Here is a 24,396-nt window from a genome sequence, read left to right as displayed (position 1 = left end):
TCAAGCTTATGATTTTAATTTGGTTTTTATTTACCTGCTCTTATAAACTAAAAACAACCCCCAATTTATGAGAAAAACATGAGGCTGTGATTCAATTTGCTTACTTCCTTTTCTTTTTAGAGTAAAATTCTAAATAATATTAAGAACAAATAACAGTAATCAATAATCCTAACTCCAAATATTTGCATTTTGTATTGGGATGATTTGTTGCTGTTGTCAGTCACCTCTGAATGATCCTATATGTGATGGAAGCTGCAGTTAAGAGTGTAATTTGTTTCCAACTCTTACGTAAATATCTCAATCTCGCTACTTCAGTGTGAGCAAAATGTTTGTGGCTTAAAAGAAGACCATGGCATTCTTAAAAGAAGACAAGCCAAAGCGCTGAAACCTTCCCTGTCTCTCATTAAACAGTCAACAGCCCAGCCTTCCTAGTAGGCAGTCAAAATAGAAATTTACCAAACTGAGTAGTCACAGCAGGTTATTGACTGTTAGAGGAGATCCTGCAGCAGAGGAAAAATTATTATCCCTTTTAATAATTCCTCAAAAGCATTCCCAAATTTTTGTTGTCACTCAACTGGGTATTTCATGATGTGCAACAGAAGTAGAGTAATGTTTTGAAGTACTGAGCAAGACAATTGGTCATATAAGTAGTGGACATCTCCATGAGTTACCCAGAGACATATTCTTAACCTGCACATATACAGTGCAAAGGTTACAGTTTCTATTTGCAGATCTATTTTAGTAAAATATGAGGAGCTACCTTTCCCCATGGACTAAACCTCCATGAAGGTCGAAGTAGAAGGTTATGGACATTCAGTTTGCTGCCTGTGGATATCTGAGACAAAAGTATATGATGCCTTGATGAGCAAATGGTAGAAGAATGGTAGTTTGCAACCACAGGTGTGGTGTGCATGTGAGGGAGCACAGAAGCTGTAACTTAGTTTGATGCCGTTGATATGATAGCTTATAATGTCTTGGCTTTTTCTGATAACTTAGAACAGAAATTTTTGAAGAAAAAGAGGAAAGATGTATGTGTTGTTTGGATGTATGTCAACACTGGTTGACACAGTCAGCAGCTGAAGACTAAATCTTCAGGGTGTAAATTCTTTTAGCTCAGTTCATGCTGGGAGAGCTGTGTCAGACTGCAGTACTTTAAGCTCTGTCCTGAGGACACCCAGTACCATCAGCAAGAACTGCAAACGTGGAATCAGTTGAGTTCCTTGGAAAGGATTCAGTGGTTTCCTGCCAGGAGCTCAGCACCAGTAGTGGTCTTGAAGATCTAGTGCTGCCAGAAGAGACACATAACCTCTGTCTGATGCCTTTCATCAAAACTGAGGAGAAAACTGTTCTCTGTTTTCTTTGAGTCTGAAAACTGCTAACATCCCAAAATATTGAAGATCATTTGACTGTGTGGGATTTCCCTGTTGCTGTCTTCTCCCTGGCCTTTTTAGGTAGGACAGATTGCAGCAACTCATGCTGGTGTGTGGGGATTGTTCCAGTCTTACCTGGGACAATCCAAAACAAAGACCTACCTACAGTGGTAAGCTTTTCATCCCATCCACGTTATTGTCTTAAAAGAGCTCACTGAGTAGGTATCTCTGATTTAGCAGCAGGCTGGAGCTGAAATAATGTCTTGACATGCAGGCATTTTGGATTATTTAATAACTTAATTTTTTCTTGAGGATTGATAGCTTAGTCTGTCATTTATTTGTTTGATATTTTATGATCTGATGATTTCTCCTCACATATTTTAGTCAGGCATATTATGTATCAGTGTTGCTTTATGTTTTCTATTACTGGGAATTAATTTTTCACACAGTATCTTCATTTAATTATATAATACAATCACATGTGCATCTGCATGAATAGGAAGAATCTGTTCTAATTTAGCCATTATATATTATGCTATCTTGGGTTTTCCAGTAAAAATTCCCAAGTTTTTTGTTTTAGCATAACAATAGTCATATTCATTGCTTCTTACATTGTAACAAAAGCACTCAGATGCCAGTTCATAGATTGACATAATCAGCTTTGTCTCTTAATTAGAAAAGAGAATAAAGCTGTTTAGGAGTGTCAATAAAATGACAGATGCATCATTAACAGAAGGCTGCATTGGATCAGAATGGTGCAAATAGCCGGAATTGAAATGTTAAAATTTTTTACTGGTAACCTTTTGTTTCTAATTTTCATTTTCTTGTGATTTTTTCATAATTGAAAAACAACAAAGGTACATAATACAGCAGATATATGGAACAGTTATTGGTGATGGAGAACTCAAGTTTATAACCAGAGTAGAGCTATAGCTAGGAAAACTTACTACTTTGGATTTCTGCCTACCTTCAATACAAAATTCAGCATGATCAGTGCACCCTTTGGCCACGCCTTTGATGCACTCCTCATCACCCATATGATGTCACCAGTTGTTTATGAGCAGTGGGATAGCATGAAATTCAGGACTCGCCCTATGCCTGATTTTTTGGTGCAGCACAGGGTATGAAATCTTTCCACAATCAGTCTGAATATTTAGTTTAGTATTGACTTCAGTGAGTCCATATTTCTGCAGCAGTTTATGGTGCTGGTGATACCCACTTATCCTTTGGAATAAAGGAAGTTTTTACATTGTACTTGTAAGACACAATAGCTTTCAGTCAAAACAAATAAAAGTTGCAGAATCTGACAAAATTGCAAATATTTTAACACTGGGACAATGCGAATGCCTGTTTTGGGTTTCAGGCGTACAGATGGAAATAAGATTGCATTTGTGATCTGTCAGAGGCGATTCATTCCAGCAGGGTCTAATGTCCAGGGCATCCAGAAGACCTAGCATCTTGTATCAGCTTTACTGACCTGAGCTGGAGGATTTTCAGATTTCTTGCAGATCCAATTGTCTTCTGGCAAGCATTATTGAGATCCATCCTAGAAAGAAATCTGCACTGTTTTTAGATTGGGCACCAGTCATATGACACAATTTGGGGTGCTGGTGGTCAGGCTCCTAGGTAACATAGCAAGACACACAGCAAGAGGCCATCCTTGAATGTACTCAAAACACCCACACCTACAGCCTTCCGTGCTACATGAGTGCTGCGCAGTCAGTCTTGAAAACTTCAGTAAGGGGAATGATGATTGGGTGAGTCAGTCTGTAGTCCTGAGCTTGCATCCATGGATTACCGTGGATGGGATGTTCTAAATCTTAGTCTCCTTCTTTGTCTGTATCCACATTCTATTCATTAGAACCTGTAAAACTCATTATCTCTTCAACAGAAATGTTTTAAACTTCTAATATTTCATGAAGTTTTGACACTTCTGTGAATTTTGTGTCCCGTGTATAGACAGCTGCCTCATCTGCTCTTTGGGAATCAGCATTTAATTGTGTGGGGCTTCAAAAGAGTTGTAATGGTACCCAGTTGAAGTAGCTGGTTGAAAAATATTAAACACTTCATTAATAAAATTTCTAATTTTCAGATTAGAATGAGATGAGAATGAGCAGATTGAGGAGCATTGGAGAGTATGATAGACAGATGGACAGACAGACTACTGGAATCTCATCTTGTCTTCCCTGAGACAGGCCCAACAGACGACCGTGATATGGAGGATTCCTTCTCCTCTCTGAGCACAGTGACTGTACTAAACACACTGACTTACAGGACAGGGAGCAGTGGGGATTAATCCCTGCCCAGAGCAGCAGGAGCATCCCCTGTGTGACTGCCCCACCTCCCCAGGTGCCCAGCGTCACAGGGGTGAGACTCTGTAACTGCACAACAATGAGGGCAAGGGTTCATCTACCATGAGGTGTCGAGAGAGTTAAGTCAGACCACACCCTCTGTCAAAGCCACTTCCAGAAAGCAATAGGACAGGTCATTGTCATAGGAAACTCTTCTGATGAGAACAGAAGGCCCAACATGCAGACTGGACACACCTGTTCAGGAAGTCTGCTGTCTCCTGGGGTCCAGCTTAAAGATGTGAATAGAAACCTTCCCACCTGTAATGGCCTTCAGATTATCATCCATTATTGATTTTTCAGGTGGCAGTTCTAACAAGAAATCTGAGGGCAGTCAAGAGACCTCAGGGCTTGGGATGACTGGCTGAAGGATCAGTTGCACAAGTAGTGTTCTCCTCTATTTGCAGGGAATGATAGGGAAAAAATAGGAAGAGCCAGCAGATCAAGACCTGATTCCAACCCTTGGTGTTCACCTTTTTGTTCATCATGTGTTGGCTGAGTTTTGAGCTCTTGTATTTAGTTTACAGAAAAGACATGGAGGCACTGGAGCATGTCCAGAGAAGAGCAAGGAAGCTGGTGGATGTTCTGGAGCATAAGTCCTATGAAGAGTAGTTGAAGGAGTTGAGTTGGTTTAACCTGAAGAAAAGGAAGTTCAGGAGTGACCTAGTCCCTCTACAGCTCCCTGAAACTGGGTCAGTCTGTTGTCCTGAGTTGCAATAGTTAGGACAAGAGGAAATGGCCTCAAGTTGTGCATGGGGAGGTACAGATTGGATGTCAGGAAAATTTCTTCATCAAAGGAGTGGTCAAGCATTGGAGCAGGCTGCCCAAGAAAATGGTTGAGTCCCAGTCCCTGGAAATACTTGTGTAGAAGTGACACTTGAGGACGTGGTTTACTGGTGGACTTGCCAGTGGTAGGGCAATGGTTGGACTTGATTATCTTAAACGTCTTTTCCGACCTAAATGACTCCATTATTCTGTGAAATTACTCAGTAGGATAGTACCCGTTTTTCGAAAAAGAAAATAGAAGGATGATATATTTTCATATATTGCCATCTTGGATTCTTCGGAAACTTGATCCTTTTTAACCGAAATACTATTTTGTGCAGGAGACAAATGAGGAAGAAAATGAAACAAGTATTTATTTGAAATTCTAATATCTCTGATTACAGTCCCCAAGTTGACATTTGCTCATTTTAATTAAAAAAAATTTTGAGAATTTTATTAATGTTTTCTACTTCATTTTTCATAGCAGAGGGATTTAAAACATGTTCAGACCTACAATGTTGCAGTTGCTGATCCATCTTATGATCTGCAGTTAGTAATATCTTACTTTCTGTGACTGCAGAAAGAAAATGTATACTTGATTTACCTAAAACTGGATTTAGTTAGTTTTCCTAAAACCGACAAGGGTTGCATTTGAGAGAACTCACACAAATACAATGCCAGAAGCTTAATTTAGGTTTAACCCTTATACCCTTGAACACAATAGAGTTTACATAAATATTTAAGAAGGTCAGCCACAGACCAATTAAAGGAATATATTTTCCAAGCATCAAACCATTGTTTTCAGGCAATGCACTGATGCTCCTAAATTAATACATATTAAATCTGTTACGGGCTTAGCAGCATTTAGGCTCAGGAGAGGGAGAAGCAGATGAGAGCACCCCAGGGGGAGGTCGGGCAGAGAGTGCCTGTGAGACACACGACCCGTGCTCACAGAGTCTCTGTGGCTGAGGGTGGCTGCAGGCTGCTCTGCAAACCCGCTCCAGGAGGACAGGGTACCACCATCCCTGTTGTTAAGTCCTCTCAGCATCCTAGGAAAAGCTGTGGGCAAGCTGAGAAGGCTGTGACTGGCTTCATTTTGATATTTGCTAAATAAAAGTGAGGAGCAGCTGTTTTGTGGGAAATATATTTAAGGGTTTTTTTTTTTTTTTTTTTAATTTAAAAATAAAAATGTTTTAAGATACTTCAGAATTCCCCTCATAATGAGAGATCTAGTTTCAGTCTAGTCCTAACCAAGATTGCTTGGTAAAAAACCTGCACTTTTCATATCCACTCACTTCAGACCCAAGAGTCCATCAGATTGCTGTTTCATAGTGCGTAGTATGAATTATAGAATTCATGAATGCTGCTCATATGTACATTTATGTGAAAAGTATCACTACACAGACCTAGGAAAATATGTTTGTGAGTAATTGGATTTGTGGCAGCTCATTAAGGCAGAGATAGGACTTACCCAATGTGAACTATGAGAAAGTCTGATTTGAAAAAGACCCATATGCTCTTGAACGTAGGGGCAGAGCCAGAACAGAGCTCAGGGTGGGAGAAGGAGGGAAAGGTACAAGCGAAATGGAAAAGAAGTTTTGGAAGAAGTGTAAAGAATGCAGAAGCACATCTAGGAAGGGGGGAAAGAGAAGAGACTTGTTGCAGCTAGTGAAAAGCCAAAGATAAAGAGTGCAGATTGTAACATGCTTGCTGCTGAAATAGATCACCTGCAGTTTCTGCTGAGAGAAGTAAAATCAGTTCAGAAGGAGAAACTGAGATGTTAATCTAGGCTGGTGGCAGAAGGAGATGGAGCAGGAGAGAATGAATGTTTGTGGGGAATCCTGTTACAAGCCTGTTTCTCCTGACATGTGCAATAGGTTTGCAGCACTGGAAGGAAAAGAGGGAAAAGAAGTATCTGGAAAGAAAATATGAATAATTGAATAATCTTTGAAAGACAAGAAGGCCTACTAATACCATGTTCATCTTACAGATTTTAAAACTTTTGAAACCCTCACTTAAGTGCAGTATTCAAATGCTGTTTTCCTGTGATACATGCCTTACTGACAGGATTAGTTACCTTCTCTCATTATACCAACTTCGAGTTTATTTGCAAATAAGTAAACTGAGTAAGGTACCTGGGGTATTTTTGTGTTTATCCAACTGTTGAGATCATACTTTGGAATTTTTCAATACATTTTTGAGCAAAATATGTCCTGACTGTTAATTCTGTAATACAATTTGTGAAATGTCTGACATCTGAAGCTCATGGGGGAGAAGAGGGAAATTGCTTGCAGTTCACCATGTGCTTCTGTGCTTCCACTTGGGGAATGCATGGCCATAACTGTGGGAGTCATGAAATTGTTAATTAAAAATCTTCTTCGCTGTACTGCATCTTTTTTTGTAAGAAGATAAAATGCAAAATCTTTTCTTCTTCTAAAGCTATACACATGGAAATTTTTTAGACAGAGTAAGTGGCCCTGTTTTCTAGTTAATTACCTCAATAAATCAGGAGTGGGTTGCTGGTATTTGAAAATTCTGTGCATGGTAGACAGAGTGAGGGAAGGATCAGTTTTCTGCAGTGGTCTCTTACTGGTCTGTAATGGTATGTAATGCACTCAATACAATGCTACCATGGCTATAACAGCAGAAGCTTTCCGCTAAAACCCAAAATATTACAATAAAACTGTGTTACAATATAGAAAGTGTTTGTGTTGCTGCTACAAAAAAAAAGGAAAATTGCGGCACCACTCAGTTCTTCCAATGATGTGATCTTTGTTTGCATAAATGCACGTGTGTGTGCATATAGAAATAAGTATGCCTATATAAACGTGATCTGTATTGATACACATAATCTGACTGATATGTACACCTCATTGATAAATATATGTGTACACACACATGTGCATCCTGAGTGAATTGTATTTGCTTCTTGAAAATGGCTAACCCTCCCTGAAAGGGGAGCTGCAGAGAGGGAGTGATTTTACGGATACTCACTGATCTCACAACTGAGGATCAATTTTGCAGTGAACAGTGTGCAGACGTGCACTGTAGAAAGGCTGCTCCTGGCTCTGCCTAAGACAGGAGACAACAGATGGGTGTGGGAAGACAGGAGGGCACAGTGGGGAAACTGGACAGGACTCACCAAAAGCCTCACTCCTTCTCCATGACAGTGCGGTGTGTGTGTGGGTCACTGTGGTGACAGTGATGATCAGAATTCAAAAAGAGGTTTGACTAAGGATGTACTGGGAGGGAAAGCAGGTGGACAATACCTAGACTAGGAACATATTGCACATGATGAGAACAAAGGCTCCCCAGATCTGAAGAGGAGCTTGGTTTGAGAAGAAAGTTTACAGTGGGTGGGAAAGGGGCTGGTTGGTCGTGGCAAGTCCGTGGAGGCATCCCAAGAGGGATGGGCAGCCAGGGTGGAAGTATGCAGAGGAATCAGGGGCAGGAGAAAAACGTTTTCATATGAGTGGGTCAGGAAAACTGATATCAAAAAACAAATATGAGAAAAGACAAGACAGAATTTGGGGAAATCCAGAGGAGCCATCATCTTGGCTACCTAGATGAGCAGTTCTAATCTATCTGTATCATTAATAGAGACCAATACTTCCAAAAAGCTCCTTTTCTCCCTGGTGATTATAAAGATGTCTGGTTAACTAAGATTCCAAACTTCTGGATGGCTCAGTTGCATTAAATAAAGGGTCTATTTTCATCACCCTTTTTGTTCTAATGATCATCCTGCAATATTTAGCATGCAGTTTTATAGAAAATAATACTTGCTTTTTAGAGTAATTATTTTTTACTTCTGAAATTATACTACATTCTCAAAGAAAACACTGTTGCTGCATACAGAAGCAGTAATATTTTTCCATCTCGCGTTCTCCTCTCTTTCCTTGTTACCAGGGTTTTTAAAATGTGATAATGTCCCACCACTGTTTCTGAGATTTCCTGAATTTATTTGTTTGCTCTTTATTACGTAAGGAATGATTTCTGCCTGTTTGAATATATTTCCGTGGGGAGTGCTGACATTCTTATCCACACTTCACTTGTCACTTCCAGGCCAGACGGTTAATATGATTTCCTACTATGAGCCACTTACTGCATATAGTTTTAACATGTGTTGCAGCAAAGCAGTATATTGAAGTGCAGGAATGAATTAAGAAAGAGAGGATATCAGACAAAAGTCATTGGTTTCTCTCTGGTAAAGTCAGTTAATGTGCAGCATAAATATGCTCCTTATAGGAGTAAAAGGAAATACAGGTGGATGTCATATTCTGATCCCTTCCTTCTCACATGAATATGAGGGAAAAACGTGGTTATGTTTGTGGATAATACCTGAAGAGGAGTGTCTGCGAGCCTGCAAAGGAGGGATTAGCATTCCAAATGGTAAACTGGAAAACACAGAGGACTAATCAACAGCATCTGGATGGGAACACAGTCTTTTCTCTGGGAAAAGGCTGAGGTCTGTAATGGTTCCCAAGCTGGATTTTTATGAACACGGTGGTGATTTTGCACAGAAAACTGAAAATTGTGCTGGGAGGCAAAGGGTGTTACCCCTGAGATGTGATAGGTAATTGCTCTGCTGTGCTTGGTATAGGACACTGCCACAGAGATAGGTATGGGCTAATGTTGGAAAATCAAGAAAGAAGTGACACAAGTATGTAGGGGTCTAGAAAATAGTTATGAGGAAATACTGGAAGAAATTTGAGGTTGTTTAACCTAAAGAAGACTAAGTGGTACCTTTAAATACATTAAGTGTTCCTGCAGAAGTGAAGAGAATAATTTATTCTCTTATCCTTTGCGGAGTGAGAAGTAGTGGGCTTGAAGTACAACATGAAGATAAAGGTCAGATCTGAGGAGAAACAGATTGCTTGGGGAGACTCTGTTACTGAGTTACTTCAAGAAGGGCATAGAAAAATATAAGGAAGATACTAGTGCACAGCACCCTACCTGGGGTACCAAGTATGAAATAAGTAACCTCTCAGCATCTCTGCCTAGCCTATTTTTCTTTGATTAAAGCTGAATAAAGAAAGGAAAAGTCCTCGGCTGGACAAATAACCTGAAATGTAAAATGTAATAGAATAACCTTGGGCTTGGTCAGGAAAAGTGTTGAGTATTAGTGGTGCTCTCACAGCCTTCACCCAGAGCAGAAGCAAAGTGGGATTACAAAATGAAGGCTATGAGCACTAAATTTGTATTAATTTTTAATATTGATGAATTATTTTTGCCTTGGCCAGGTCTTGTCTTCACCATGACTCCTATCCTGGCTGTTATGAAACTTTACATTACATTTGGTAATGTAAAATTTCTCAGACTTTTCAGCCTCGGATAAAGCTTGAGCCACAAACTCTTTTTTAGTGGGTTTCCATTTTAAAACTGTTTGGATTTTTTTTCCCACTATGACATTTACTTGCCTTTTGGCTTTTTAGGCAATGTCCCTACTGGTACCTACAAATAGAGGTAGAATTTATAGATGTGTCCTTCAACACAGTGTGTGGTGTGGAGAGCTGCTATGTAAATGTCAATGTACAATTCTTGATATAATTTAGACTAAATTGCAGAGGAATAAGATTTCTTAGAGAGTGATATTTCAGAGTTACTGAATGAGTTATTGAGTCTTGATTTTTTTTGGATATTTGGGGATCACCTAAATGAAAGTAGGTGATTAGAAAAGAGAGAAAAGAAGATGCTACTGTGGTGAAGATATTGCAGTTGGAGATCTTAGCAACAACACCTTGAATGGTTTTAAAGGAGAAAAAATGTATTTTTATTAAAATCCCAGAAATTCTTGACATGAGAAACTTTCAACAAAAGGATTGCATTTTACTGGGGAAAAAAATCACTGTAAAATTTCACTGGTTGTTTGATTTGCTTTTGTCAGCATTTCTCCCAGTTTGTCTCACATTACCACTAGAGTCTGTTTTGCTGTATTGCTCCTTTTGGAAGCGCAGATGAACTCCTCTCTTTGGCATGCTCAAAAGTGTAATTGCTACTTTTTTTCTGAGTCTTTGTCCTTTTCTTTTGCAAGTGATTTTTATCCTAATGAAAAGAGACGGTTTTCAGTACTGCAGTATGAAACCACTTTACGTAGGCATGGGTATAGGCAGTGGTAGTGTGAGGTTTTTTCTATCCAGAACTTTCACTTCTTCATAAAGTCAATCCATGTCTCTCTCAAGATGATGCATCCATTTACTCCCCACAAACCTGAAAACAATGGTCAGAAAGGAGCAATGTCTTTACCTACACAAGAAGTATGTAAGCTGAGAATTCAAGGGTAAAAGACTGTATATTGCTAAAACTCTCATCTGACTTGTTCTGCAGGGAATGTTTTCATACTGCATGTATTCAACCTGGAAGTTTTAGAGTTCAAGGAGATCATTGAGTCGGATAATTTGGGTGAGGATTTAAGACACACATAATTTTATGTCAAAAATTGCATTGTGGCCAAATATTTGAAAGAAATTTTTTTCTGTCTTCATAGATGTAGAACACCTATAAGTAGGTCGAGGGGAAAACTGTAACTGCTAAATTAAAAAAAATATATATAGAAAGATAGGTTCACTGGCTTCCTCCTGTCCTAAGTTTCCTGTGTAGTCTCTCTCATAATACAAGAAGACATTCCAGACACCACATTTCTGGGGATTACCTTTCTAAGGGTTGAAGCCTTTGGCCTCATTCTTTTCCTCACAGTTAGAGTGTTCATAAGCCCCTGGAAAGACACTGTCTGTCATGTCTTGTTGCTTAAATATTGTGATCGAGCCTGTGAATAATCTCTAACTGCTTTGACATGTTCATAATAGCTTTTGTTCTACTCTGTACCAATCCATTTCCATTCCTTAAAGTCCCCTGACATGGTGTGTTCCAGCTTGGACATGGTATTATGATGGTTTCTCCGAAGATAATATGGAAAAATCAGAGCATCACCTTTAGCTTTTGTGGATGGTAACGATGGTTTGGAAAGTGAAAATGACCCCTCTGACAAAGTCAAAAGATATTGTTAGACCTCTTTCTCCTCGGTTTGTGAGGCTTTTTTCCGCCTTTGGTGAAAGTTGTTGTGAAAAGCGGTCGGCTGAACCGGTGTTACCCTGTCGAGTGACGTGCTCGTGTCGGGCTCCTTTAGCTGAGCTGTGTGCAGTGAAGGCTGCGTTAACACCAGATGCCAATCATACACCACCAGTGGATTTGCAAGATTATAGGACAGGAAAAAAGATGAAGGTTAAGCATGGGGCACAATAGAGATTACTTATGGTAATGAATTGTATAATTTTTCTAGACAGATCTGGATTAATGTTTATCCCAGGCAAGAGATTACTGTATGTCTGATTCTAGTTGTAAACAGACATTATTAAACAGAAGGTTTATGTTCATGAAATGCGACTATGGGTGTTAAAGCACTTATGATTTATTATGTGCAAAAAGAAAAATTAACCTGTTCATCTGCTATAGTACAAGATGCGCTGTGGGTTTTTGCATAATTTGAAAGGCATCTGCTCCTTTGGAATACAAATAACCAGTGAGATGAGAAAGATTCTCCTCTCATTTACACGGGTCCAATGCCTCACACTGCAGTGATGTTGAAATGGTGTAACCAAGAAAAGAATAGTCTTGAGTGCTTTTATAAAGAATAATATTTCTGTGAGAGATTATGTTGGCGAAATCTGTTTGCTTGTGAATCTTTAAGGTATTTTCTTTATAACTTAAAAATAAATAAATAAATAAATAAATAAGTAGTGTTCAGAGACCTTTACAAATTACCTTACTGGGGTTTCTGAAATAATTCCCTTTCACTATGTGAAAGCATAATGTTTAGAGACATAGAATTTAATAATTTTTTTTTTAATATTTTCCAAAATAATTATGTTGAAGCCCCTTTTTCTCCTGCTTTATTGCATCGCTGCTTCTTAGCATAAGTAAGACATAGATACAGCATCCAAATTTTTAGTATTGCCTTACCTCAGTAGCTAAATAATCACACCTGAGTCAGTGCCTTCTGTGTTTTAGGTGAGCTGAAAAATATTTCTTTGAGGAAACTGTAAACAAACTCCAAAACTTTGCTTTTTTGGTGAAGTACATGTTGCAACTCAATTACTTGCTAACAAGAAAGTATCTTTTCTCTGTGAAAGCAAAGAAAAATTACAGTTATCAAAATCTGTTCGTTCTATTTATGGGCTGTATTTGTAGCCAGCTGATTTTTGCATAATGCCATTTGAAATTATCCATTTAACAATGATGGATGATATAACTGTGTTGCTCTCCCTCCACTTTGTAACTGATCCGTCTACTTATAGATTGCATTGGACATGTTGCTGATGCTTTATTTGTAAAATTCACTCACATATGTGAGAAATTTGTTTGTTAAGTCTTACTGACTTCACAGAGGCTTCTCAGACAAGTAAAGATATTCATCTATATAAGCAAAACCAGCCCAATATGTGGAGTGAAAAGACCTGGGAATATCATGAAGTTTGTTAAGTGAATTAGAATTTAAGCAATTAGACTAGACCTGAATAAAATGTAATCTGTAAGACATTCTGAATGCTTAAATTTAAAAAGTTGCAGTCTTAAGTTTCCATCAAAACACTTCATAGTGCGCTTTTTATTTCTTAGCTATATTTTGCATTTGGTACAACAATATATTTGTCATGAGTAAAGTATAACTTTAATGCTTTCCCTATAATATTTTCCCTAATTATCAAATTTTACAACTTCTGTGAAGCGTGAGTCCAGAGTTAAAGTTCATGAGCAAATTAATGAAGCAGTAAAAGTTTCTGTAGGCTTTGTTAATGGCTCTGTTTTGCATCCAAAGTTGATGAAGACCTCTGGAGGCAGGATGCAGGTAGGAGTCCCTCAGGAGATGGGGTTGGCTGCGCTGCTCTGCTTGAAAGTTTGTGCAGAGAAGCACTGGATTTGGGGAGGCACTGAAATACAAGCGGCCGCTCTTTTCCTTGCCGTGTGTTAGCAGGCATTGATAAGTCGTGGAGATGACCTCCATCTTCCAAAGAGACAGAAAGCTAGAAATGAAGACACATTTCTGTTATCAGTCTGCTGTGGGTCGTAAGTTGAACTGGTGTTATATTTTCCTCTGAAAGCCACATAGCCTTGACACAGTGTTTAACAGTGTTAAGCTTATTGCTGCTGAGCTAAACATGTCTGAAGTGAACGATGACCCTCACGTCTTCGCAATAGCAAAATGTCTCCCTGATGTGATCCTGAAGACTTGGAGCATTAAGTTAATTTTCCCCTGGATTTCTGAGCTGCCTTCTTTTTACCCGGCGGAGAGCTTGTGAGGAATACAGCTTCTGACCGAATGACAGAACATGGAGGGTGAAATTAGATGCATTCAATTAGAAGATGACAAAAAGCCTATCTAAATATTTGTCAGGATGCTACTTACAGGACATAGTATCCAGCCAGGGAAGTGAAAGGCGGACACTCTCGGGACTTAATAGTCTGTGGGGGAAAAAAATGGGTAAATCATCCAGATTCTTTATGGGCTTGGAAGGGATAATTGAGGGTATCAAGTTGGCTGCCATGGTTCCAGGGCTAGTGATCTCTCTCATGTAATCTCAGATTAGTTCTTTGCTTTTATTCACTTAATACAGAATTAAACATTACAAAGTTTTCTGGACCACTTGAGTAAATAATGTTGTTATTTGACCACTAGAGGATGATTAGTGCAGTAGTTTATAAGAGGTATTGAAGAAATACCTCTTAGAAACTGCTGCACTAATACATTTTATATTCTCCTCAATATAAAAAATACACTACAAAACAATCAAACAAAATACCAAAGCCACAAAACTTAAGAAAATGAAAAAGGCACACTGTTGGCTGTGAGACTGTCAGAAAAGAAGATGTACTGGTTTTCCAGAGGACGAAAAGATGTTCTTGGAAACTTAAATTTGAAGTTAGTAATCAGTTAAACAGAAAGAGATCAAAATATGCAGCTTGGTTTAGCCACATCTGTTTATCTGTAAATTAAATTTATAATAACTTTTTTTTAAGTAAATGAGCAAATATCTGGCTTGTATTTTCCTGCTCAAAAAGTTTTAATTATGAAAGCAAAACTAAAAAGTAAATATAGCATACAATGATTATTTTAATTTTTTTTCATCTGTGTTACAGCAGTTCAGGGGAGAATGTGACTATGATAGGGTTAATCCAGCTACATAAAAATCCATGCTGTGTATGATAGTAGTAAAGCTTGTGATCCCTTGATCTTTGATTAGATCCAAGCTAGTAAATATCTTGTGTTTAATCAGAATGAGTTGTTCTGCATGTAGTATAAGTCACCTTCACAGATGGGATGTAGCAGCAGAGTTGTTCGTGAATATTTGTTTTAATCCCTTCCAGAACAAGCATGCTTTATGTTTCTTTGTTGTAAATCAGATTCAAGCAACTAAAGACCAGCATGAATGAAAGATATTTACTTGCAGTCAGTGTGGGAAACTGTTTTCCTTTTAAAGAAAAATGTAACTTAGTAGATTCTTAAAAGGTATTTTATAATATTCTGTAAAGATAACTCATGCACTGTGACTGTTTTTTTAAACTGGGATGCAAACATCAATACCTGGAATTTCTTCGTAAACTGTCCAGATGCATTTCTGTTGTAGATTATAAATATAAAGAGACCAAGATTTATTACAGTTAATGTTCAGCCTGTATCGTGATCCTGTATTTTAACGATATTTGGTTAGAATGGTTGTTCTCTTTCCTGATAAGCTGAAATTACTAAAATGTTATCTGTAAGGATACTTGTTTTGTGTGGTGTGTCGGCGTCCTATTTACCTAAATCTGTCATAATTGCCTTCCAATACATCTTCCTCTGACACACCAAATATTGAAAATTAGATGACTCTTTGCTGGGAGCTTTTCTACTGAATGTCATTTTTCTGTGTTCATAACTTGATGGTAATAACTGGACGACCTGTAGTTAAATGCGTCTCAATTTCTCTCACTTATTTTTCCTAATCACCACATGGAGCCTTCAGTGCTCAGAGGTGTGATTAGATTTAACCTGCCATCATATCTGAAGAACTTTCTGTACAACACATTATACATTGCAGGAATTACAGATGTAAATGGTGGGTCTAAGTGTAATATATAAATAGATATAAAGATGAGTTGCTCTCATGCCAAAGTTAACTCCTGTTTATTTTTTTTTCCCTGTTTTTAACAGAAAGACTGGAGAGCCTCCACTAATAAATGGCTGGATTCCTTACCTTGGAAAAGCTTTGATTTTTAGAAAAGATGCTTACAAATTCTTACTGGATCAGCAAAAGAAATTTGGAGATATTTTCACTGTACATATTGCTGGTGAGAAATATTTTAGTATGTATCTTGATTTTTTCCATCAGTGAAGTTAAATATTAATCCAAATGTTTAGTCTAGAAACTTCCTTAACCCAAAACATTTTTCTCTAGCATAGACCTATAAAAATCCCTCAAATTTACATATATTGTAAGCATAATAATTACATATAAAATATCACTATCACTGTGTGGATTTATTTACATCTCTAAGTATATATGTATTTTGACAGATTTTGTAGGTATGTACTGTATGAACATAGATTTTGCCAGCACATTTAATTGTGTATTGATGGGTTTTTTTCTTAAAGAAGGGAGAACTAACATCATCTTGACACTGCACAGAAAAATATCAGATTAAATTTAGAAAACACTTAAGGAAAAAAGTGCAGAATTTGTTCTCACACATTTTACAACTGGTTGACAGGAACACAAGGGAATGAATGACACGTTGACTCAGTGATACAATCGGGACTGGAACACAGAAGCTTCCCGTTGCCAGCCTCTTACTCTGATCATGCTTGCTGAAAATAACAATATAATAAAGTATGATATAACCTTCCTGCTTCATGTATTTATAACTGTATTACTAAGCTAGATTGAATAAAAATATTTGAGTGATTTCACACAGACACTTAGCTGTGGAAGAAAAACATAGAATAAAACTAAAATCCTGAATGAAAGTTAAATATATAAATTTACTTCTATCTATAGAGATTTACTTTTTTACTCAAGTCAATATAAAATCCAGTATTTTCTGTGTTTGGAAAGGCAGGCTCTTATTAATATACATGGTTATAATCATATAAAGTGCACCTTTACATGCTGATACCCTTGTTCAAATGATCAACTTTATTCTGTATAATTTTTAGTTATTCATGTAGTTTTAGGGAGTTTGAAACAAAATCGTTAAGTGTAAAGTATAAAGTTTGCTTTTAAATTTTAGGGCAGTAGCATTAGCTTTATATTTCCATATAGGCAATATTTTGGATTGAAATTAAAAAAAAAAAAAAGTCAATTAATTTAATTGCAAGCCGTGTGTTTAATTAATAAAACTTTTCTTCCTTTTACAAATCTGTGGTTTTGTTCCTTTGGAAGAGAATTTTCACTATATTTATTATGTGCTTTTTAAAAATTTCATTCCAGATTTTTTCTTTTTGGAAACTGGTATGATCAGATTTTTGCAACTTGAAAGTGAGTTTGAAATGTACAACACCAACCCTTGTTGAAATACAGTATTTTTTATTTTTAATTTAAATTCACACTATAATACAGTTTTGGCTTCTTACAAATACTGATTAATAACTGTAATTCAGGTATTATCTTAGTATATTCATAAAACTGGATACAGTCAGACTTCAGAGTCTTAAAAGTGCTTAATCAAATATTTATTTCTTTTGCCTTTTTGTTTAGGCAAGACTGTCTTTAGAAGTTTGTGTATAAGCAATCTTTGAATGTAATTTAGTTTCAGAAATTTCTATTTCCATGATAAACCAAATCTCACCTCAGATAATCCCCCTATGTTCTAGTGTTTTGAGCCGTGCCTCCCTTGATAAAGACTGAGGTAAATGGAGTTTGTTCTGGATATCGTTTCAGTCTTATGCAGGGCAATGTTTGATTTTGTGAATTTGTCATAACAGAGATACCACTTTAAGTTCTCTTTTTCAGTATAAAATTGCTGACCACCAGGACTTCACTAAAGAGAAATAGTTTGCCATCCTCAAGTCAGGGAAGAAACCAAAGCTAGTTAGCATCGCCTATCACGTCCTGATCCGAAGGCATACAGGATTTCTGTATGTCTTACTGATTTGACAAAGATGATGTTTCTGTGCTCGGCAAACATAGCATAGCCAGCTGTATGTAGACTATCATTACTTTACCCCCCTGGTGGATGTCTAAAGGTCCTGTCAAAAAATTCTATCAATATATATTGTTCTAATTATTGGTTCTCAAACTAGTTCATTTGGAAAATGCGGAACGATGCTTGGAGTTTCTGGCATTGCCCCGTACTGGTAATGCGATTTTGCTGATTGTACTTTCCCATGTGATGAGCAAATGATTGTCATCCCTAAAAGTCGCAAGGGACATGGATGTCATCTTAATAAAGAAATTAAAAAGCACATCTTTCTATGAGAAACAATGTAAATTCCTGACCTGTCGCAGAAAATAGTTCTCTAATTGGTTTTGTGTGGTGGTGCAGCAGAATCGTTTTCTCCAAACGTCATGCCAGCGCAGCACCACTGTACATCATTGTCAGCAGTTCAGCAGAATCTCCCTAATAAGAGGACGATTACGTAAATGCGATAGTCTTGGGGGAAAAAAAAAAAAAAAGATCGGAAAAGAAAAGAATAAGGAGGGGAAAGAGAGAGAGAGTCTGTGGCATTGAGATGATCATACTTCCCAAGCCTCTCTGCTTGTTAAGAGTCAGCAGCATAGGCAGACAGCTAGGTAAGAACCTAAAGAACTTGAAACAGTTTTGTCTTTGTTTCTCAGGATTAAACTTAGTGTCCTTTTCCTCTCAAGTTGGTAGGAATGAAAGTAAACCCTGCAACATTATCTCTGAGACTAACTCACCTTTTAATAAAATAATCTTAGTGCCTTTTTGAATACTGCTGCTAAGCCATTCTTTTCTTTAAAGCATGATACACCTACAGTAATATATCACATTTTTCTCTCGTAGGCAAAAGGTAATTTACATTAACTCCTTACCAGGCTGAAGCCTGCTGCAAGCATTACCAGAAAAACATCCATCATTAGATGCCATCTGAAATGCTTGTCTTTCATCATTAGCATTAAAAAGCTCCAGAATACATTATTAGAGTAATTTCTTAACTATCATACAAATACTGGCTTCTGTGCTCAGATTTACCAAAGTTGACAATTTTCATATTTTCCACATCAATCTTCTATTTCTAAGAGACTGTAGAAACTAAATGGAGATAACCAGGCTATTTGCAGCATGGGTGTAATGCACACCAAAGAATTGGATTATGAAGTATGAATTCTCTGTAGCCATTTAAAAAAGAACAGAGGGCTTTTCGCAGAAACAAGGATACATCTCTTGTTTTGATTTGTTTTTTACTGTATTAAATAAAATAGCTCAGTGACTTAAAGTATTGACAATTGGAGTAGGACATTTCTATATGAACATGTCAGTCTATATGTACATGTACAATTTTTGGTGTTGAAGGGGTTTTTTACAAACTTACAGGGATAAGGTTAGTCTCTAATGGTTTCTATATAAATACTTCAATATTTAAGGCTACCTGATTTGCGGAGATTGTAGTATGCCTTCATTTTTGGCTGATTTGGCATTACATTTTCTAGTACTCTGATGGAAACTCATGAGTATCAAGATTTTGGATTGATTTCAGGAAAGGTTACTTTCCAAAGATTGTCCTGGCATTAGCTGCAGTGGAAAGACCTAGGAGTAGAGGGGGAAGCTGCATTTTAAAATACCAAATAATAACTGACAACTTTATGAAATATGAAAGGTTTTAATTTATTGGTCTCTTAAACCACCAGGGACAATCAGTGGGAAGAAACCTCACTGGGGCCAAGGACAGTATTTAAAAAGCAAAAACTAAGGACCATATTGGCACTTAAAAAATTTAAAATCGTAACTTGAGGTGAGAAAGTTTGTTCCACTTTGGATGTTTGCTGTTCAGGGTGTAGAGGAGGTGTTGGGGCACGGTTTTGTAATTAGCAATCTGTTCCTGTATGGAGGAGATGGGGGTAAGCAGTGTAGCCATGTAGTGCCTCTGTGTGCAGGGATGACTGTAATTGTTAAAGGTTCCCATACCCACTCTCACAACTTTCTAACTGCTATTAATTAGCCCTAGATTTTAGTACTTTTCTAATTAAGAGATCTAAAATTAGATTCTCGATGGCATATATAAACAAGCTGCCTTTGTTATAGGGAGTTCCACTTTTCTGATTATCTAGACTCTTACTAAATGCAGCAACAAGAAATATTTTGGTTTATGTGTTTATATATGTTGTTGACTTGCAGTGATGTGGTCTGGAGCCTGAATTGATTCTACAAAATGAATTATATTTTGGTTCATACTTACTTTTTGCTACCAGGAATCTGATGAGAATAATAAAACCAGGATCTGTAATATTCTTTTTCTCAGGGACTTTTTTTTTTTCAAAGTATGTGCTAGTGGTGAGTGACTTCTGATTTAAAATTATTATTAAAATAGTTTGTTTGTCTGAAAACTCATTTGCTGAAAATAATTTTCTTTAAAATGATAAGAATTGATGTGCGTTTGCTAAGTGTCTGATTAAAGATCACAAAGAAACTCATATTTTGCATCAGAAATAAGCAGATGGTGGACAGATGGTTTAAATTAATATTAATTAAAAATCTTAACTTAAATTGTTTACCCTGTAAATGCAAAGTTAAGAAGCCAGCTTTCATCTTTAGGGTTAATAACACTCCAAATCTATTTATTAAAAATTGCTCCAATGGGCATTCTTTCCAAGCTTTGATCACAAAGATGGTAGCCTCAATAAAGAGCATGAAAGTAGGTGAAAGCTGGAAAGAGAGAGTAATTCTAGGACTCTTAACAAATATCCTGCAGAGGTCAAGACTAAAAATTCCTGTTAGCCTCTGTAGGCAGAGGAGGTCAAAAAAGGGGACTGAGAATTCAGGATCTCTCTTTCATGCTGTTTCTCAATATACTTATTCTTTAAAATTAAATTTATAGCTATGGTTGATTATGTTGCAGTTAAACAAAATCCATGAGCATCTTGAAAATCTTCATAGACTGTTGACAAAAAAATAAAAGTGGTTCAAATTCTGTCTTGATATATCCTTTACATTTCCTTACCAGTTCACTGGGATTGTAGCTGATGTAATTGGGAGGGGGATTATGGCACCTGGTAATTGTAGAGAAAGTCCAGAATGTACCCAGATACCATAGAGCACTGTGTGTGTGTATAAATCAGAATATGAAATAACTATGATAATTCAGATATCACTATATGGTAACCATGGATACTTGACATTTTTAGTGATAGTGACTACTTTATCTCTGGACATCTGTCACAGAGCCAAATTTGGTCCGCAGTTAAGCATGTAGTGTTCCCATTAAAATCAAAGGAGATTTGTCCCTTTAGTGAGACAGAATTAGACTGTAAATGCTGGAAGCTTTGCTCTTTCCCTGAGTTTGTGACTGGGATATTTCACAGAGAAAGTGTACATTTTAATAGGTACCCTTTTTCCCTAATGCACCTCTTCATTCAAGGTACGAGTCAGGAACTCTAAATTTAGATCCATCTATAAAGAGCCAAGATTTAATTGAGCTTTGGGAGTGTTAGCATTTTGATTCATGGTAGTTCCTCCAAATGCTTTTCTTCAGCAATTGACTTGAAATTTAGGGAGAAATTGCAGGACTTCTCTGGCAGGGACAGTTTGAAAAAGCATTTAACTTGATGCGTTCCTATCCCTCTGTACAAGGAGCTGAAGGTATCACTGTGTCACCTCATTAAGGACCCTGGGAAGGCTGGGAAGTTGGTGGTGCATTCTGGAACAATGGATCCTAGCACTGGGGCAGTGTGTAGTGAAGACTGTACTAAAAATGGTACCTGATACATTGTAGACTGTGAAATCACATTTATAAACTAAGTTAGTCATGTTATGGGTACTAAGCACATTCTTAACAAAGAGTTAGCAAAGCTTCAGGGAAAAAGAGCCAGATGTGAAAGAACCTTTAAATGTTGGGGTTTGCAGTGTGCAGTTAAAGCTGTAACTGACAGATTATGAGTTCCTGTGTCATCTGCTTGGAAAAAAGTTGCCTAGGTGGCATGTTTTCAACTCCAGCCTCTGTCATTCACTTTTCTCTGTGCAGGTGAAATGTGTGTGTTTCTCGCTTTCTGCTGGTGAAAACCTACAGTTTCCAAATGTTGCTATGACTCCACGCTGTATTTTCATGAATTAGACCTGAGTAGTAAATGATTTCAGAGTCCCACAATTGAAGAGATCACACACAAGTGTTGGCGCAAACAGCACATCTGTCTACATGGAAATGGCTTCACATGGATTTTAGAGGAGCCTGGAAAGTGTACACTAGTGAAATCTGCATCCTGACAAAAAAAAAATCCAAATAGCATTTGTTTCACCATTTTTAAAAATTATTTTTCTTTGCAGAGTTATTCATGTATCTTTGCTTTGGGGTTTTTTTTTCTGCATGCTTTTTTCACAGACTTTGGCTTATTTTCAGTTATTGCTTCTGGAAGAGTCACCAGATTATAAAAGTGCACGTGTCTCTAATTATTTTCTGTTCTTCTGTTCAGGTAGGTATATTACCTTTATCATGGACCCGTTTCAATATGTCTACGTCATCCGAAATAGCAAGCAACTTGAATTTCATGAATTCGCTAATAAAATGGCATCCAAAACTTTTGACTATCCAGCCTTGTCAAAAGGAAAATTCCCTGAACTCAAGGAAAACCTGCACAGAATCTACCAGTATCTACAAGGCAAGCCTTTGGATATCATTTCTGACCACATGATGAAAAATCTCCAGGATATATTTGAATGGAAATGCTCACAAGCAACAGATTGGGAAACAGAAAAAATGTACAAATTCTGCTGCTCTGTAATGTTTGAAGCCAGTTTTGTAACACTATATGGAAGAGTTCCTGCTGCAGATGGCCACAAAGTTATTAGTGAAATCAGAGACAAATTTATCAAGTTTGATGCCAGCTTTCCCTATTTAGCTGCAAACATACCAATTGAGTTGCTAGGAGCTACCAAGAAGGTTCGGAAGGAGCTTATACATCATTTTTTACTTCAGAACATGACAAAATGGCTGGGAGGGTCAAAAGTGGTCCAAGCCAGACAAGATATATTTGAGAAATATGAGCTGCTTGGAGATTATGACAAAGCAGGTAGGAAACTTATGAATGATTGCTTGTCTAAAATAAAATAATTTACTATAGACCTTTGAAATAAAAAGGCAAAATGGCGACCTTGAAATTTTTTTATGTTCTTTCTAATTGGCTAATGATAAAATGTTTTACTCTGAAACAACCCTCTATGATAATTGATTTTTTTTTTTGTGCTGAGGTGGTAAAACAAGATACTTAATGGTGATAATGAGAAAGATTATAACTGAGCTGCATTTCCTCCCCTTATTCCCCCCACCCCCCCCGACATTACATTTCAAACTATTCTCATTAAGCAGAAAATTAGACTTCAGAAGCCTATTGGTCCTCATTAGCATTCACTGATCCTTGGCTGGGTCTGTGTCCTAACATCTTTTAATTAGCACACTGCAAATCTAATCAGTGTAATAAACGCTATTAATCTTCCTTTTCACTTATTTTCTCCCAGCACATCATTTTGCCTTCCTGTGGGCCTCTGTGGGAAACACGATTCCAGCTACATTCTGGGCCATGTATTATCTTCTGCGGCACCCAGAAGCTCTTGCAGCGGTGCGTGACGAGATTGACCATTTGCTGCAGTCAACAGGTCAAAAGAGAGGGCCCACATATAACATCCACCTCACCAGAGAACAATTGGACAACCTGGTCTACCTAGGTAATTTATTTTTATCTGTTAGGAAGAGAAGAGGGGCTCTCCCGGCAAACTCGGTTTATCACTCATTTCTGTTTACTGAGAAGGTGGAGGACACAGCTGCCTAATTGACATAATAACACCCATTTACATCAATTATAAATTATGTAGTTTATAGCTGTAGATACTCTCATTGCATGTAAACATTAAAGCCTAGGTAATTAACTATGCAAGGTATGCAAAAGGCTAAATCGAAGCTTTGCAATTATTTGAAAAAAAGTTGATGCCTATTAAGTTGTTTGATTCTGAGCATCTGCCGAAGTGTTAATGCATTTCAAATACTTCTGTATGGTACTGCCAAGAAAGACCATTTTCTGAAATTAAAGTGGAATTGTGTATTTAAACCGCAAATGTATTTTATCCGCAAGCAGTATCTTTCTTTCTCTCTTTAACAAAACAAAAAGGACTTCTAAAGCAGGCTTCTGTTGGGCAATGCCTTCAAATAAAATATAAGAAGATAAAAAATTGCAGAGGAGAAACGGTATTTCAGTACTTTATTCAAAAGAGGGAGCTTTAAGGGAGCTACACATCTTCCAGTTCTCGATCCAGGGTTCAGAGGGAGACCTTTGCCAGTGGTCATTGGAAGTTGTTCCACTCAGGAGCCTTCAGTCATAGGCCTTCAGAGCATCAGCTCTTGGTTTCACTTCATTTGGTAGTGCACAGACACTGGCAAGAGAAATGGTAAAAATAGCCCAAGGAAGGAAAGAGGGTGTAACAGGTAGGTACCTAACCTTTAAGCATCTGTAAGTCTCCCCAAGTAGTGTTACAAGGGCAGACAACAGACGAAAGATTAAAGGTTCAGTAATCCTCTGTTTTTAAATATCAAAACCAGTCCCATGTTCAAAACAAGCTCATGTCCATAGGTCTTGATAGCTCATCACCTGAAATGATGCTCCACTCTTAAACAAAGCTGTGTCAAGGGATGGTGCTGGAGCAGTGCATTCTATGCCTGGTTTGGATCCTTTGCAATAGCTGCCATTCTCCAATGTGGCATCTGTGTGCAAATTTGATTTGAT

General features: G+C 37.5%; 1 protein-coding gene across 4 annotated transcripts in view; it reads left to right on the top strand.

Moving 5' to 3' along the window:
* CYP7B1 (cytochrome P450 family 7 subfamily B member 1) overlaps positions 1-24,396 on the top strand; it is a 125,224-nt gene that overhangs the window by 87,295 nt on the left and 13,533 nt on the right. For 3 of the 4 annotated variants that reach the window (XM_083869649.1, XM_083869647.1, XM_083869650.1), the window contains exons 2-4: positions 15,666-15,817; positions 22,096-22,692; positions 23,138-23,344. In XM_083869649.1, coding sequence (XP_083725775.1) covers positions 15,666-15,817; positions 22,096-22,692; positions 23,138-23,344 — 956 coding nt within the window. The remainder of the gene's footprint in view (positions 1-15,665; positions 15,818-22,095; positions 22,693-23,137; positions 23,345-24,396) is intronic. The other variant, XM_083869648.1, reaches the window with a different exon arrangement.

Source organism: Zosterops lateralis (genome assembly GCF_965231275.1).
Source record: "Zosterops lateralis genome assembly, chromosome: 1".
NCBI lineage: Eukaryota > Metazoa > Chordata > Aves > Passeriformes > Zosteropidae > Zosterops > Zosterops lateralis.
The sequence above is the reverse complement of the archived record's forward strand: the minus strand, read 5'-3'. Positions and strand labels throughout refer to the sequence as shown.